General features: G+C 50.4%; 2 protein-coding genes across 2 annotated transcripts; one reads left to right on the top strand and one right to left on the bottom strand.

Moving 5' to 3' along the window:
* Positions 1-317: 317 nt before the first annotated feature.
* LOC125536318 (protein STRICTOSIDINE SYNTHASE-LIKE 4) lies at positions 318-2265 on the top strand. Its single transcript, XM_048699513.2, has 6 exons — positions 318-588; positions 674-892; positions 1027-1094; positions 1189-1425; positions 1503-1635; positions 1717-2265. The coding sequence occupies exons 1-6, from the start codon at positions 439-441 to the stop codon at positions 2017-2019; spliced, it is 1110 nt and encodes a 369-aa protein (XP_048555470.2). The 5' UTR covers positions 318-438; the 3' UTR covers positions 2020-2265.
* Positions 2266-2413: 148 nt separating this feature from the next.
* Positions 2414-5832, bottom strand: LOC125536319 (proteasome subunit alpha type-6-like). Its single transcript, XM_048699514.2, has 9 exons — positions 5521-5832; positions 5312-5412; positions 5110-5197; positions 4327-4423; positions 3965-4023; positions 3756-3841; positions 3460-3555; positions 2810-2869; positions 2414-2700 (listed from the first exon to the last, which is right to left on the bottom strand). The coding sequence occupies exons 1-9, from the start codon at positions 5633-5635 to the stop codon at positions 2596-2598; spliced, it is 807 nt and encodes a 268-aa protein (XP_048555471.2). The 5' UTR covers positions 5636-5832; the 3' UTR covers positions 2414-2595.
* Positions 5833-10064: the final 4232 nt, after the last annotated feature.

Genomic DNA, 10064 nt, shown 5'->3' with positions numbered 1-10064 from the left:
GTTCCGGTCCAGTCTTTGCGTCAGCCGCGGTGCCGCTTCGACTGCGGGGGGTGTTGAGTATATGTGTTATGTGCATATTGTGTATTAGGCTCGCCTCCTAGTTCCTTGTATAGTTAAGGTCCGTGACCCACCTTTGTACATCATATATACGTGCCTATGCACGAAGAGCAATACATCGTGCAATCATACACCATCCATGCAGACGCGGCGCTTCTTGTACCACGCCCTCGTCGCCTGCGAAACCTGCCGAAACTCATCCATCCCGCGGCGCAAAGGTGCAAACCCCGATTTCCATCGGCTCAGGATAAGTACAGTTCAACCGTGCTATTCCGGCACGGCACCGCGTTAGTCCAGCACTCCATCCAGCCTCGGCCCGTGCTGCCAGGCAGTACCACTCGATCGCCACAGCTTCGTTATTCACTTCAGTGCTGTCTCGTCATGGCGCTCGGTGGTCTGTTCGGCACGGCGGCGGTGGCCGTGGTCGTGTCGCTGGCGGTCCACGTCGCGCTCAACTGCCCCATCCAGCCGCTCCCGTCGCCGCGGCCGCCACCGCCCGCCGCGCGCTACCGGCCTAATAACCTCCTCCAGGTCAGTCGTTCGTTCCTTGCCAGTCGTAGAGTAATCTTGCCGTGTCACGCCGCGTACCGATGGCCTGATGGTCTGGTATATGCAGGGGCTGGAGAAGCTGGGGGAAGGGCAGCTGAGCGCGCCGGAGGACGTGTACGTGGACGCGGCGGCGGGAGGGACGCTGTACACGGCGACGAGGGACGGGTGGCTGCAGAGGATGCACCCCAACGGGTCGTGGGAGCAGTGGCGGTTCGTCGGCGGCACGGGCCTGCTCGGCATCGCGCCCTCCGCCGACGGCAGCGTGCTCGTCTGCGACGCCGACAAGGTACGCACGTACGCACAACAGGATCAATCGGCCGGCGCCGGCAGTTGCATGCGCCGCCGCGTGACAGAATCATTCGTACCACGAACAATCATTTCAACTGTTGGAAAATTTCTCCGTTGGTGTGGGTTTGGCAGGGACTGCTGCGAGTTGAGGAGGGCCGTGTGACCATCCTCGCCTCAACGGTCGAAGGCTCCACGATCAGGTTCGGTTCGTCTTCGTGTTCATCGTGCAGAAAACTGCAGCGTGCCTGTGGCTGTACGTACTGATCGTTTCCCCGTGTTCCTCCACACGGGCAGGTTCGCCGACGAGGCGATCGAGGCATCGGACGGCACGGTGTACTTCAGCGACGCCAGCACCAGGTTCGGCTTCGACCGGTGGTTCCATGCCTACGTCGAGTCCCAACCCACCGGCCGCCTCCTCAAGTACGACCCGCGCACCGGCAAGGCGTCCGTCGCGCTCGACAACCTCTCCTTCGCCAACGGCGTCGCCCTGTCACGGGACGAGGCCTTCGTCATCGTCTGCGAGACAGGGAGGTAAGCACCTGGGCACGCCCTGCACTTCACTCTAGTCAGTCTTGCTGCAGGCAGCAGCTCAATTCTGTGAGGTGCAGGTTCAAATGCACGAGGCTGTGGCTGAAGGGGGACAACACCGGCCAGGCGGAGACGTTCGTCGGCGACCTTCCGGGGTCTCCGGATAACATCCAGCTAGCGCCAGACGGCTCCTTCTGGATCGCCCTTATCCAGGTTACTAGTCTACACCTCAGCTCACCAACTTGGATACCGTACCAGCTCAATCATATTCTTGGTTGCTCAATCTGCGTTCAGAGGTCGCCGTGGCTGGACCTGGTCATGCGCTGGACGTTCACGAAGAGGGTCGTCGCCTCGTTCCCGGCGCTGCTCGACGCGGTCCACGCCACGGGGAAGGGGGCGATGGTGGCGCAGGTGTCGGAGGACGGCGAGGTCCTCCGCGTGCTCGACGACACAGAAGGGAAGGTGATCAACTTCATCACTTCAGTGACGGAGTTCAACGGAGACCTCTTCTTCGGGAGCCTCGCGACGAACTTCGTGGGCAAGCTATCTCTGGCCAAGGTAGCACAGGCACAGGGACAGGCGGCGGCTTCTTCCTAGTTCCTAGACGGTGAAGTTTCATCATCCATCGCCCTCAGAATAATAAAAGTCATCGGGAATCTCAATCTCACTGTAGATGACAGATTCAGCACTGTGTCATGCACTGCTTCGGGCATCTCCAAAAGTTTGTATGTTAGCTTGTTGGTAAAATATGTCATGTCATCAACCAACATCTTAACATACAACAACTGTATGTAGTTTGTCCAATAGGATGTAAGATAATAAATAAGGTGCTCTTTCATTCTACATTGGAGCTTGTGCAAGGTGTGTTGGTTCATGTACATACAACCTTTCTCTCTTTCCTTATTTATTGTATGATACATCATCAAAAATCCTATGTGGCAAAGTTTACCAACAACTATCTTATAAGTTACAACCATTGAAGATGCCCTAAGCAGTCAGATAGTACTGCTATCAGTTATGGTTTGAAGTTCAGTGTAAAAGACTCAAAATGACCGACGGCTGAGCAGGTGTGTTCTGACTTTTGTGGCTGCCTGATTGAAATGAGACCCCACGCTAAAACGCTACCGACTAGGAGAAATTGCAGTCCTATCAATCTCATGACAAATTCGCATATTACTGGCCTTCTCCATCCAGGATGCTCTGCCCTGCAAGCGGATTTTTGTAGATGCGCCTCAACACCGTTCTGAAGATCGGATAATTCTTCCTGACAACTCCCACCTGGAGCATAGATTTCACTTGCATTGCTCAGCAAAAGGTGATGTGCAAAATACATCAGCATATCCGTAGATACTACTGCTACAACATTAATTAATTACAATTGCATTACCTCGGTGTCATGGCCTTGGCTATTATCCTCCAGGACGTGTCGCAGTGCAGACACTGCCATCTGGAAAACCAAGAGAGGAAGATAAAATCACAATGGGCTTGAAGTGCCACTGAGCTGATTCAGGAAAACTTTGAGGCTACAGTCAAATAGGCCAGCTCTGCTTTTATTGGAAGCGCAGGGAACCAAGCTGAGACTCATAGACAAACGACTATAATTAACAACATGAGCTCAAGATGCTGCTGCACAGATAAATATGCCCCAAAAAACATGAGAATCCAAATAGATCATGCCAGCCGCAACTTCACGAGTGCTGGAAGAAAAAAATGTCCTGAACTAATATGCTATACAACTGCCGATACTTGACAGCATGATTTCCTCGGAAACCACAAGTAGGAACAACGAAATAGTTGACGGCCTGCTGTCTGCTTTCTTAGCAGTATAAATGGCAGTACTGTTAATAATATGTCAGCAAACTATTCCTAAATCAACTGAACGAGTTACAGGCTTTGTGAAAAGACAATAGGAAATACGATCAACTCGTGCTCGTGGTCCATCATTTTTGTCTGTGTTTCCTTGTAGCATGAGGTTTTGTATACGATAATTATGTCTGTTGTTCGATAATACTGTTAATGTTATGCACTTATGCTCACCTCCATGGTTTCCTGGAATGATAAAGAAGAATTGCCCGCCATTGCTTCCTCGAGAAACTCGATAGCTTCCTGGTCCTTGAGACCTACGCTGGTTGCCTGAGGAGAGGACATCAGTGAATCTAGTTACTCCTTGTACTCATGTATAGATGCTCCTAATTTATGCGTGGTATCTTATCGCAAATTTTTTGGCCATCCACATTACTGCTTGAGAATAACTAAATAATCATCAGCAGAAATGCGACTCTTGCATTTTGATGAATACAAGTTTATGAGCACAGCACAAAATTCTTTGATACCTTGTGGCCAAGGACTTGTCCAGCAGGATCACATGTAAAGAGCTCTGGAGTTCCTTTCTCTTCATCAATTCCCACGACCGTAGCAACTGTGAAGGAGGTTAAAAGGATTGGACTAACGAATAAGACCTTTATTAGAACATAAGGAAACATAATATGCTGACAAGTTTCACCACTCTCTCATACACAAAGTCAGAAGAAGTAGGACTAACCAGCTCTGTAAGGTCTCATGCCAGCATGCTGGGTGCGAACTTGTGCTCTGTCTCCCAACCTGTAGACAATCAAAATACAACTGGCTAAACGTAAAGCATGGCTTGAAATGAATGAAGTGTGCCAAGTTACTGAACCAAGGAAAGTGTACATATAGCTTAGCACACAGAATGTAAGCTCTGGTACTAAAGTACAAGCAATATTTTTTGGCGGAAAAATGTTCTCATCATCACTTCCCATATCTTCAACATGACAACTGATAATACGCGCCGATGAAGGGCGTTTTAAATGTTCTCAGGCGAAATATATTTTTGTTTTCATCTGTGCTGCCTGCGTCATGTACTTAATTAAGAGCAAATCTTACCATTGCGCCAACATCTTAGGAGGCATTTCATATCCCCACTTGTGACGGAACCCTGCAGCTTCGTTCCTTGCCTGCTGAGCTAATGCTCTCCCGTCAGCTTCAGTGAAGAAAAAGGCCCGTCAATAATCCAGAAATAGACAGATAAAATGGCAGTGTATCATCATGTCCTGCTAAACTCTATTGGCCTCGTAATGCTGTACGTAAGGCATATTAGTTTTTTGAGATTTAAAGTTCAGATTAAGGGCCAGGACAATTAATTGCTAGTTTCAAAACCATTATAGATGTTCAATACTCCAGAAGTAAAAGGAGGTACTAAATCAACAGTCCAGTGCAATCATAACAAGTATCATAACTAGTCAGATAGATTAACTACTTGCACAAGGCAACACCCAGCTAAAGATCACGATTCACGCTGAAAAATTTAAGAGTTCCCTAATTAAGGACCTGGCTGGCATAATTACGTACACTGTAACCCAAGGTTTTAGACATTCAAATGGATCATCATTCACAATAGTACTCCACTGATCCAACCTGAAAAATTAACATTACTCCCGGTTCATCAAAGTATCCTAGAAGTGCACAATTCACAGTAGAATCAAGGTGTTCTAGCAAGTACTTCCGGATGGAAAGCAAAACCCTCCATAGGTAAAGTCCTACTCGATCTCACAAGTCGCAATGCAGGTGCGAATTAATCACCAGTGGGATCAAATTGCGTGCACAGGATCAGTACACAAGAGATTAGAACTGACGGAGTCCGCACGCAGAGAGGATCAGTCACCTCACCTGGCATCCCCGTGGCCAGCATACCAAGCCGCTCGGTGATCTGGAACAGGTGCATGAAGGCGGGGTCCGCTGTGTCCAGCAACGGGTCCTGAAATGCAACGAGCACGAAATCACCGATTACTCCCCAAAATCACGAGATGGTCGTCGGTTTGCGCCCGATCGAGCAGCATTCAGCAGTGCTGGCCAGCGCGCGCGAACTCACCGCCGGTGCCTTGGTCCGCTGGGTGATGACGCAGACGGAGTCGGCGCCGCGCACGGCGACGGAGGTGATCCCCTCCAGCTTCACGGAGTTGCGGGCGTAGTCTGCGACGGACAGCACAGGAAGATCGTCACGGAGCTAGGGCGGGCAAGGGAGGCGGCGACGCGGGGGCGGAGCTCGATTTCGGGGGTGCGAGAAGCGTGCGTACTGACCGACTTGGAAGACGCGGCCCTCGGGGGAGAAGACGGTGATGCTGCGGTCGTAGCGCGGGGGCTTCGCCGCGGTGCGGCGGCGGCGGCTGCTGCTTTCGCCGACGCGGCCAGACATCGCCGCTCTCGGGTCCGGCCAGGCACGTGCGCTGCTGCGGGTGAGGGGAGGGCCGAGGGGTGGGGGAGGAGGCCGGAGGAAGCGGCCTGTGTCGTGCGGGTTCTTCTTCGGGGGAAAGAAAGAGAGGCGGCGCTTCGCTTCACTCGCTGCCGCCAGCCCGCCACTCGCTCCGCGGCCCACTTTGTTGCTCGATTTATTTGCTCACCTGATTGCAGCCCGAGAGCCCCCGATTGTCGTGGACCTGCGCCACAGAAAGAGCCTGGGCTGGTTTCTCAAAATAAGAAGACTTTGGGCCAGCACGGCCCCGATATCCTCCATCTCAAAAAAATGAAGAAAAAAAGTTTTGCTATTTGGCACTTGCCTGGAAGAACGCTGGATAAGTCAAATTGTGGAAGAAGGCGCAGCGCCCGGGTCGGAGACGGGGATGCGGCGGCGTCCTTGGCCAGGGCTCGCCAAGAACGAGGCGCAGCGAGCGGCAACGTGGCTGGTCGTGATGTCACAGGTGGAGGCAAGGAGGATGCTTGTTCAAGGTCTGGGGTGGGCTGCCAGTGCTAGAGAAGAAGAGTGTGGAGGGGTTAGAGGGATAGTCGAGGCGACGGAATCATGGTGGGGGGTGGGGGGCTTGGGCAGGCGAGCAGGTTTGGCCGATGGTTCGGCTGGTGTCATAGGGCAGCTAGATGGGAGGAGGAATGAGAAGACCATGACGAGCCACATGTGGAACAAAAAGATGAAAAACGACTAGTGCAACTTAAGTTTTAGGCAACTATTAAATAGAGGGTCAAAAATAAATAAGATGCCTTTTTTAGAGCTTTGACTTACTTGATATACGAAATGCTCACCCATATATCAGTCTTAGAGGTACCCTCCGTTTGTGATTGTTCTTGGACTCTATTAGACGCATGTAGCAAGCTTTATATGGTATTCTCTATATTGTGGAATTATGTTAACTTCTCTCAGGTATTACGTTGAATTTTGCGGTTTAATTTATATATTCGGCCAAACATGCCTAAAAAGAAATTTTAAAAAGATGAATTACACCCACCACATAAATTGCACGTGGAGAAGAAAATATAGTACTCTTGCAAAGGAAGAAAATAGGCACTTTGGCTTTAAGAATAGGTAGGTTAGATTCTTTGAGGTTTGGGGCCACGATAGTCACCCTAGACGCCCTATCCTAGGGCAGGCCAGAAACTTATGTAGGAATATGGTGTTGGGGAACGTAGTAATTTCAAAAAAATTCCTAAGCACACACAGGATCATGGTGATGCATAGCAACGAGAGGGGAGAGTGTTGTCCACGTACCCTCGTAGACCGAAAGCGGAAGCGTTAGCACAACGCAGATGATGTAGTCGTACGTCTTCACGATCCGACCGATCCAAGTACCGAACGTACGGCACCTCCGAGTTCAGCACACGTTCAGCTCGATGACGTCCCGCGAACTTCGATCCAGCAGAGCATCACGGGAGAGTTTTGTAAGCACGACGGCGTGATGACGGTGATGATGTTTCTACCGTCACAGGGCTTCGCCTAAGCACCGCTACGCTATGATCAAGGTGGTATATGGTGGAGGAGGGCACCGCACACGGCTAAGAGATCAAGAGATCAATTGTCGTGTCTATGGGATGCCCCCCTGCCCCGTATATAAAGCAGCAAGGGGGAGGGCGGCCGGCTAGGGAGAGGCGCGCCAAGGGGAGTCCTACTCCCACCGGGAGTAGGATTCCCCCTTTCCAACTTGGAGTAGGAGAGGGAAGGAAGAGGAAGGAGGGAGGGAGGAAAGGGGGGCCGGCCCCCCTCCCAATTCGGATTGGGCTTGGGGGGCACGCCACCTCCCTTGCTCCTTTCCCCTCCTTTCCACTAAAGCCCAATAAGGCCCATATACCTCCCGGGGGTTCCGATAACCTCCCGGTGCTCCGGTATATTCCCGATCTCACCCGGAACCATTCCGGTATCCAAATATAGTCGTCCAATATATCGATCTTTACGTCTCGACCATTTCAAGACTCCTCATCATGTCCGTGATCATATCCGGGACTCCTAACTACCTTAGGTACATCAAAACACAAAAAACTCATAATATAATCATCACCGAAACGTTAAGCGTGCGGACCCTACGGGTTCGAGAACTATGTAGACATGACCGAGACATGTCTCCGGTCAATAACCAATAGAAGAACCTGAATGCTCATATTGGCTCCTACATATTCTACGAAGATCTTTATCGGTCAAATCGTATAACAACATACGTTGTTCTCTTTGTCATCGGTATGTTACTTGCCCGAGATTTGATCGTCGGTATCTCAATACCTAGTTCAATCTCGTTACCAGCAAGTCTCTTTACTCGTTCCGTAATACATCATCACACAACTAACTCATTAGTTACAATGCTTGCAAGGCTTATAGTGATGTGCATTACCGAGTGGGCCCAGAGATACCTCTCCGACAATCGGAGTGACAAATCCTAATCTGGAAATACTGCTGGGGATATAACTATCAGTTATGACCCGCCCAAGAGGGGTCGGGTCAACCCCAATGGCGGGTCACGAAGGAAGCCCAGTAAACACTCAAGACAATAGTTTATTAAACCTTATAGAAGGCCCAATATTGTAAACCGCCGTATATAAGGGAAGACTTGTAAGGAAAGGCATGTAAAAGAAGTTACCGAGCCGGACACGTTTTATGAGCCGTCCGGGACTCTGTAGGCCACTAGGCGTCAACTCGTGTATATAAGGGGACGACCCGGTGGCGGCTTAGGGCAAGAAACAAGAGATCTATAACCAAGCCGGCGAACTAGCCTTTTGGGGATCGAAGCCCCAACAATATCAACACAACTAGGCATAGGCTTTTACCTTCATCGTAAGGGGCCGAACTAGTATAAAACATCTTGTGTTATTTGTCCCGATTAACCCCTTTAAGCTTCCTAGTTGCGATGGCCCTACGACTAAGTCCTTTTGCTAGGACATCTGCCGTGACAATTCCACGACAAATACGCCAACCCAACAAGTGTTGGGGAACGTAGTAATTTCAAAAAAAAAATCCTACGCACATGCAAGATCATGGTGATGCATAGCAACGAGAGGGGAGAGTGTGATCTACGTACCCTTGTAGACCGACAGCGGAAGCGTTAGCACAACGCGGTTGATGTAGTCGTACGTCTTCACGGCCCGACCGATCAAGCACCGAAACTACGGCACCTCCGAGTTTTAGCACACGTTCAGCTCGATGACGATCCCCGGACTCCGATCCAGCAAAGTGTCGGGGAAGAGTTCCGTTAGCACGACGGCGTGGTGACGATCTTGATGTTCTACCGTCGCAGGGCTTCGCCTAAGCACCGCTACAATATTATCGAGGATTATGGTGGAAGGGGGCACTGCACACGGCTAAGAATATGATCACGTGGATCAACTTGTGTCTAGAGGTGCCCCCTTGCCCCCGTATATAAAGGAGCAAGGGAGGAGGAGGTCGGCCCTAGGAGGGGCGCGCCAAGTGTGGAGTCCTACTAGGACTCCCTAGTCCTAGTAGGATTCCACCTCCCATATGGAATAGGAAAAGAGGAAGGGAAAAGGAGAAGGAAGGAAGGGGGCGTCCCCCTTCCCTAGTCCAATTCGGACCAGACCAAGGGGAGGGGTGTGGCCACCCTTGAGGCCCTTTTTCTTCTTTCCCGTATGGCCCAATAAGGCCCAATACGTATTCCCGTAACTCTCCGGTACTCCAAAAAATACCCGAATCACTTGGAACCTTTCCGATATCCGAATATAGTCGTCCAATATATTGATCTTTACGTCTCGACCATTTCGAGACTCCTCGTCATGTCCCCGATCTCATCCAGGACTCCGAACTCCTTCGGTACATCAAAACTCATAAACTCATAATATAACTGTCATTGAAACCTTAAGCGTGCGGACCCTACAGGTTCGAGAACAATGTAGACATGACCGAGACACGTCTCCAGTCAATAACCAATAGCGGAACCTGGATGCTCATATTGGCTCCCACATGTTCTACGAAGATCTTTATCGGTCAGACCGCATAACAACATACGTTGTTCCCTTTGTCATCGGTATGTTACTTGCCCGAGATTCGATCGTCTGTATCTTAATACCTAGTTCAATCTCGTTACCGGCAAGTCTCTTTACTCGTTCCGTAATACATCATCTCACAACTAACTCATTAGTTGCAATGCTTGCAAGGCTTATGTGATGTGCATTACCGAGAGGGCCCAGAGATACCTCTTCGACAATCGGAGTGACAAATCCTAATCTCGAAATACGCCAACCCAACATGTACCTTTGGAGACACCTGTAGAGCTCCTTTATAATCACCCAGTTACCTTGTGACGTTTGGTAGCACACAAAGTGTTCCTCCGGCAAACGGGAGTTGCATAATCTCATAGTCATAGGAACATGTATAAGTCATGAAGAAAGCAATAGCA

The sequence above is a fragment of the Triticum urartu genome, chromosome 2A (assembly GCF_056163025.1).
Source record: "Triticum urartu cultivar PI428250 chromosome 2A, HENAU_Tu73, whole genome shotgun sequence".
Classification (NCBI taxonomy): domain Eukaryota; kingdom Viridiplantae; phylum Streptophyta; class Magnoliopsida; order Poales; family Poaceae; genus Triticum; species Triticum urartu.
The sequence above is the reverse complement of the archived record's forward strand: the minus strand, read 5'-3'. Positions and strand labels throughout refer to the sequence as shown.